Here is a 7,641-nt window from a genome sequence, read left to right on the forward strand (position 1 = left end):
AGGTATTAAGGGGTTTAGCAGCTTTGAAAGTGGATAAATCCCCAGGCCCTGATGAAATGTATCCCTGGCTGTTAAGTGAAGCAAAAGAAGAAATAGCAGAGGCTTTGATGATCATTTTCCAATCCTCTCTGGCTTCAGGTGTGGTGCCAGAGGACTGGAGGACTGCTAATGTGGTACCTTTGTTTAAGGAAGGAGAAAGGGATAGACCGAGTAATTACAGGCCAGTCAGCCTAACCTCGGTGGTTGGAAAATTATTGGAAAAAATCCTAAAGGACAGGATAAATCTTCACGTAGAAAGACACAGATTAATCAAGGACAGTCAGCACAAATTTGTTAAGGAAAGGTCGTGTCTCCCTAAATTGATTGAATTTTTTGAGGAGGTAACCAGGAGAGTCAATGAAGGCAAAGCATTTGACGTAGAGTATATGGATTTTAGCAAAGCTTTTGATAAGATCCCACATGGCAGGCTGATCAGAAAAGTAAAAGCCAATGGAATCCAGGGCAAAGTGGCAAGTTGGATCCAAAATTGGCTCAGAGGAAGGAAGCAAAGGGCAATAGTTGATGGTTGTTTTTATGACTGGAAGGATGTTTCCAATGGGGTTCCGCAGGGCTCATTACTAGATCCCTTGCTTTTTGTGATATACATCAATGATCTAGACTTGAATATTGGGGGTATGATTAAGAAGTTTGCAGATGATACTAAAATCGGCTGTCTGGTTGATAATGAAGAAGACTGCTGCAGACTGCAGGAAGATATCAATCAACTGGTCAGGTGGGCAGAACAATGGCAAATGGAGTTTAATCCAGAAAAGTGTGAGATAATGCATTTTGGGAGGGCTAACAAGGAAAGGGGATACACATTAAATGGTAGGATATTGAGAAGTGTAGAGGAACAAAGGGACCTTGGAGTGAATGGCCACAGATCCCTGAAAGTAGCACGCCAGGTGGATAAGGTGGTTAAGAAGGCATACGGGATGCTTGCCTTTATTAGCTGAGGCATAGAATACAAGAGCAGGGGGGTTATGCGTGAACTGTATAAAACACTGGTTAGGCCACAGCTGGAGTACTGCGTGCAGTTCTGGTCACCGCATTACAGGAAGGATGTGATTTCACTGGAGAGGGTATAGAGGCGATTTACGAGGATGTTGCCGGGAGTATAGAATCTAAGCTATGAGGACAGATTAGATAGGCTGGATTTGTTTTCATTGGAACAGAGGAGGCTGAGCAGAGGTGTATAAAATTATGAGGGACCTAGATATAGTGGATAGAAAGGGCCTATTTCCCTTAGCAGAGTGGTCAACAACTAGGGGGCATAAATTTAAAGTAATTGGTTGAAGATTTAGAGGGGACTTGAAAGGAAATTTCTTCATGCAGTGGGTTGTTGGGGTCTGGAACTCACAGCCTGAAAGAGTGGTAGAGGCAGAAACCCTCACCACATTTAAAAAGTACTTGGATGTGCACCTGAAGTGCCGTAACCTGCAGGACCTAGAGCTGGACAGTGGGATTAGGCTGGATAGCCTCTTGTTGGTAGGCATGGACACAATGGGCCGAAATGGCCTCCTTCCGTGCTGTAAACTTCTATGATTCTATTGTTTCTGATAAATAAATGAAATTTTGATTTTTGAAGTTTTCGCCACAGGATAACATGGTGCGCCATCACTGCCCCCATAGAGTTGCAGAGGCAACAGCGAGATATGAGTTGCCAATGTCAACGACCTGAAATCCGAGTAGTCAAGCTGAGTAGTCAGCAGACACAGCACGCCAAAACCTATGCACTGTGCGAAGATCAAACGCTAGTGACCACAACCTCTGTGGCCCGGCTGCAACTCCGTTTAAATGCCGTCCCAGAATCCTCACTTGCCTTGTGAACGCCAACTCTGGCGTGTTGGCTGCCAGCTGGTAAGTAAATCGGCAAAAGTGAATTTCCATGGCAGTAGTCGGCAGGGTGGTAAATTCTTTATGCCCTTGAAAAACCAGAACCAAATTTCGCACCAGACGTCAACGCGACCGGGAAGTTGCTGCTACCCAGTCAACGCCTATCGCCGACGTTATCAGCTAGCATTAGCAACCACATTTCAGCCCCATAATGTTCAAAATAGTCTTTGATCATATATCGGTAAATGTATCCTTAACCCTTTCATACTGCTGGACTATGTTGAAGTGTCAACAAATTATATGCCAAGAAATGCTGTGTCTGTGACTAAGTTAAGTGAAATTTGAAGATTGCTTGAGTGCATAATCTGGGCTGTCACTCCAGTGCGGTTCTGAAGGAACGCGATCCTTCAGTTGCGATATTAAAGCGAAGTTCTGTCTGTCTGTTCCAGTGGTATAGGCAGGTCTCTGGGTGTCCTATTGCCCTCAGTCAAAATCACGTAAAACAGATTAACTGGTCATCAGTCAATTAGTGGTCGTTTGCAAGATGTTGCTCATGTAAAGCTAGTGTAAGCTTCAAGAGATATGTAAAAAGGAAAAGATGAGTGAAAGTAAATGTGGGTCCCTTACAGGCTGAGACAAGAGAAATTATAATGGGGAATAAGGAAATGGCAGAAAAATTAAACAAGTATTTTGTGTCTGACTTCACAGAAGAAGACGCAAAAACCTTGCCGGAAATAATGGGGAACCAAGGGTCTAGAGAGATTTAGAAACTGAAAGAAATTAGTATGAGTAAAAAAATGGAGAAATTAATGGGACTGAAAACCAATAAATCCTTTAGACCTGATGGCTTACATCCTAGGGTTTTGAAAGAGGTGGCGATAGAAATATTGGATGCATTGTCATCTTCCAAAATTCCATAGATTCTAGAACGACTCCCACGGATTGGAAGGTAGCAAAGGTAACCCCACTATTTAAGAAAGAAGGGAGACAGAAAACGGGGAACTACAGACCAGTTAGCCTGATATCAGTAGTAGGGAAAATGCTAGAATCTATTATTAAGGACATGATAACAGAATACTTGGAAAAGAATAACAGGATTGGGCAGAGTCAACACAGATTTATGAAAGGGAAATCATGTTTGACAAATCTGTTAAGAGTTTTTTGAGGTTTTAACTAGCAGAATAAATATGGGGGAACCAGTGGGTGTGATGTATTTGGATTTTCAAAAGGTTGGTGTGCAACGGCCACCCCACGTTAAAAGAATCCATGCACAGGCATCTTCCACCCTTCAGGATGTAGTTCAGGACCTGGAATATTAGGTCGTTCACTGAAACACCTGTGAACTCATCCTTTTTTGACGTGGAAGGAAGTCATCCTCGTTTCAAGGGACTGTCTATGATGATGACACAAGAGGTTATGAAACAAAATTAGGGCTCATGGGATTGGGGGTAATATACTAGAAAGAAAGACTTGGATTTACTAGCATGGATTGAGGATTGGTTCACGGACGTAAAACAGCGAGTAGGAATAAATGGGTCATTTTCGGGTTGGCAGGCTGTAACTAATGTGGTACCACAAGTTTCGATGCTTGGGCCTCAGCTTTTCACAATATATATCAATGATTTGGATGAGGGGACCAAATGTAATATATCCAAGTTTGCTGATGATAGATGGGAATGTAAGTTGTGAGGAGGATAGCAGGAAAAATAGAAAAGCAAAATATTTTTTAAATGGTGAGAGATTGGGAAATGTTGGTGTTCAGAGGGACCTGGTGTCCTTGTACACAAATCACTGAAAGTTAACATGCAGGTACAGCAAGCAATTAAGAAAGCAAATGGTATGTTGGCCTTTATTAAAAGAGGATTTGAGTACAAGAGTAATGATGTCTTACTGCAATTATATAGGGCCCCGGTGAGACCACATCTGGAGTATTGTGTACAGTTTTGGTCCCCTTACCTAAGGTAGGATATACTTGCCACAGAGGGAGTGCGGCGAAGGTTCATTGTCCTATGATGAGAGATTGAGTAGACTAGGCCTATATTCTCTACAGTTCAGAAGAATGAGAGGGGATCTCATTGAACTATACAAAATTCTTACAGGGCTCGACAGGGTAGATACAGGGAGGATGTTTCCCCTGGCTGGGGAGTGGAGAGCCAGGGGTCACAGTCTCAGAATAAGGGGCCGGCCATTTAGGACTGAGAAATTTATTCACTCAGAAGGTTGTGAATCTTTGGAATTCCCAACCCCAGAGGGTTGTGGGAGCTCAGTTGTTGAGTATATTCAAGACAGAGATTGATAGATTTTTGGATATTAAGGGAATCAAGGGATATGGGGATAGTGCAGGCAAGTGGAGTTGAGGTAGAAGATCAGCCATGATCGAATTGAATGGCGGAGCAGTCTCGAGGGGCCAAATGGCCTACTTTTGCACCTATTTCTTATGTTCTTATGTAAAATGTCTTCTCTTTTACTACATAGCAATCGCTGTTCTTCAAAAATTAATTATATTGTGTGAAACCCTTCGAGACTCCTTACTGTGAAAGGCATTATAGAAATGCACGAGTTACTATCCTCATGTTAAGAGCCCTTGTAAGCTTCAGATCTGTAACTGAACTCTGCAGAGAAAGTTATCATTTGATCCACCAAAAAGATTACAGCTTACAACATTATTGGGGGGGGGGGGGGGGGAAAGAAAGGACTGCACACTTACTTAAAAGGATGCCCTTCATCGGTCTTCTGCACAGCCTGCAACACTGATTTATAAATTCTGAAGCTGATTGTAGCCGATAGTGCAGCAAGTGCCAGGTAGGCTATGACACTTACAACGCTGAATTGGGTCAGTGAAAATAACAGGAGCAGCACACTTCCAAAGACAATCCCTGTCTGCTTGATGTCATGCCAGTACAGCAGGTCAATAACTGTGGAGGAAACAAGAGTGAATCAGATAAATTTGCTTCATCAAGATAAATTATTGTGAATAATAATGGGTTTTCCTGAAATATAAAACAAAATGGAGATGAGTGTAGTCAAGTTCTCGGCAAGCCCCATTGGCCTGATTTGTTTTTCTCTTTTTTTTCCTCACCCCATTCCAATCAGTCAATGTATGAAGAAAACATTACCAGAAAATACAACTTTTTACTGTCCCTATTACACCTGTGAAAAAACAAGGAGCTTAAAAGTAACAAAAGCTTTGGAAATTTGATGTATTTTTGTTGCACGAATGAAATGCAATTCTTTTTAAAAATGAGAATCGTTTAAAAGGACCATTATGGATATGAAACAAGAGCAAGATATTGCGGATGCTGGAAATCTGAAATAAAAACTGCTGGAAACACTCAGCAGGACAGGGAGCATCTGTGGAGAAAGAAAGAGTTAACTGTTTCTCTCACCACAGATGCTGCCAAACCTACTGAGTATTTCCAGCATTTTCTGCTTTTATTTCATTATGAATGTGAATTGAAGCGTGTTAAGTATATCAAATCATTTCCTATGAAAGTACGTAAACTTCCTATACAAAACAGGCCAATAAAAAGGGCCATTATCATCACAAAATGATCCCAAAATACCATTTTGAGCAGGTTTGCAAACAGAAATAACCCAAATAACCTTCCACTTTGTCTGGAGGTCCAAAATGGACCATGTCCGCAGAGACACGATGTACAAATCTCTGGAGAGTGGAGGAAAGGATGTTCCGAACGTGGCCCTCATCCTGACGGCCACCTTTGTGTGCGGCTGCATCAAGCTGTGCATAGACTCCCGGTACACAAGTGTCACTACGTGCTGAGGTTTTACCTGTCCCCGGTGTTGCGAAGGATGGGTCTGGCCATGCTGCCGCGAAACGCCCCCACCAGTTGGACCATACCTGTCCACCTGTCCTACGTAGAAAAGTTTTTCAGAGAAAACCCCCTTGACCACAAGGCTATAAAGCAGTGGTCGGCATGTAAGGTCCTGGATGCCCTACGAAAGGAGAGGGTGGACCCTGTCGGGTGATTCCCCGAGCAGATTGTCGAACTCGTTTGGCAGAACGTCTCATCGCCAGAGCTTTCACACAAGCTTGGTTGGCAGTGATGAGGGCCCTACCCGTCAGATCCTTCATGCACAGCCGGGGTTTCAGAGACACGGCAATCTGCCCCAGAGTTGGCTGTGGTGCGGACGAGATTGTCATCCATCGCCTTCGGGATTGCCCCTTTGCAAGACAGGTCTGGAAGGAGATGCAGTGGTTGCTGTCGAGGTTCATCCCAAGCAGCTCCGTAACACTGGATTCTGTGCTCTACGGGCTGTTCCCAGGGACACACACTAAGACAGACATCACCTGCTGCTGGAGGGCCATCAACTCGGTGAAAGACGCACTTTGGTCTTGCCGAAACTTGCTGGTCTTCCAGAGCAAGGAGATGCCCACGTCTGCGTGTTGCAGACTGGCGCAATCCAAGATCCAGGAGCACGTGCTGAGGGACGTACTAAAAATTGGTGCAGTCGCTGCAAAGGCACGTTGGGGAAGAGCCACAGTTTAAAGCCCTTCCGCCACGATAAACCCAGGGGCTGGAATCAGTATAAAACTCCCCTCGGGCTGTACTTGTAAACTTTTTGTATACATAGAGCATCATGATCTGAAAACACCTATGTAGTGCCATGCATAATGCAAGTTCTGTTTAGTAATGTATGTTGCAAAGAAATGTAACTGTACCCTCACCCATTCCATGTACCGTATAGTGCCACATGTAACGTAATTTGATGACTGTATTACAATGTATCCTGGATTGTATTGAATTGTACCTCGAAATGTAAAGCAAGCAAATGTATTGAACGGAACTACCGTCAGCATCCAAATGTATTACATGGAATTGCTGACCGCATCCAAATGTACTGAACTGCTTTCCAATATATTGTGCAAATTTTTATATGAATAAAGTATATTTTGAAATTTAAAAAAATAACCCTAATGATGATGCTAATAATATTACTCATTATATTAAGAGTAACTAAAATGCAAATTCCAATCTGTACTACAATTTAGTGCTTAACAGGAAAATAACTGCCTTCTCTAAGTGATTCGAACACTAACAAAGACATGATTGGCAAGTGCTTAAAGAGAAGCAGCTCTACTTCAGATGGCATTTGATAAAAGTTCTACATGTCATGAAGATTATTGTTCATCGAACGAAAAGCAATTAGCTAGCTAGATTGAAGACGATTTTAACATGAAGAAGCTGATGATGGAAAGCTTCATGTGGGCAACACCCAATTGTGCAGTCCCATCGGCAGCTGTTCTAGATCCATTGTTCACTACCCTGTTCTCAAGTATTTAAAAAAACAATGCAATATGTATATGTAAGGAATTCAAAGCAACTTGATTGCCTTCAACGTATACAGACCAATTGATCACATCGTCTAAGGAAAGGCAGTTGCTTTTAAATAGAGTAAAATGTAAACAATGTACTAGATGGTCAAAAGGAAATGTAGAAAAGGAATAATAATTGTGTCATTATTGATTATGCATTGATAATATCCAATCTACGTGACATTGTTATCAACAAGGGTAACGAGGAGGATCTCAAGGGCATTTGGAAAGGCAAATTAAGTGATTTAACCCAATATAACTTACTGATTAAGGCCATATTTAGAATACTGTGCAGTTGTAGACATCCTTACCTTTAAAAGAACATTTAAGGAGGTTCATTTATGGTTCTAAATTATGCAGAATCAAATACAAATTTATTTTCATGAAGAAACCTTCATTAATACCTCACGTGATTCAGGTCTTTAAATTGT

At 42.2% G+C, this 7,641-nt stretch overlaps 1 protein-coding gene across 2 annotated transcripts in view; it reads right to left on the minus strand.

Moving 5' to 3' along the window:
* The window catches only part of rtn1a (reticulon 1a), a 274,924-nt gene that overhangs the window by 24,578 nt on the left and 242,705 nt on the right, over nt 1-7,641 (minus strand). For both annotated transcript variants that reach the window (XM_070879452.1, XM_070879451.1), the window contains one exon: nt 4,583-4,790. In XM_070879452.1, coding sequence (XP_070735553.1) covers nt 4,583-4,790 — 208 coding nt within the window. The remainder of the gene's footprint in view (nt 1-4,582; nt 4,791-7,641) is intronic.

The sequence above is a fragment of the Pristiophorus japonicus genome, chromosome 4 (assembly GCF_044704955.1).
Source record: "Pristiophorus japonicus isolate sPriJap1 chromosome 4, sPriJap1.hap1, whole genome shotgun sequence".
In the NCBI taxonomy this organism is placed as follows: domain Eukaryota; kingdom Metazoa; phylum Chordata; class Chondrichthyes; family Pristiophoridae; genus Pristiophorus; species Pristiophorus japonicus.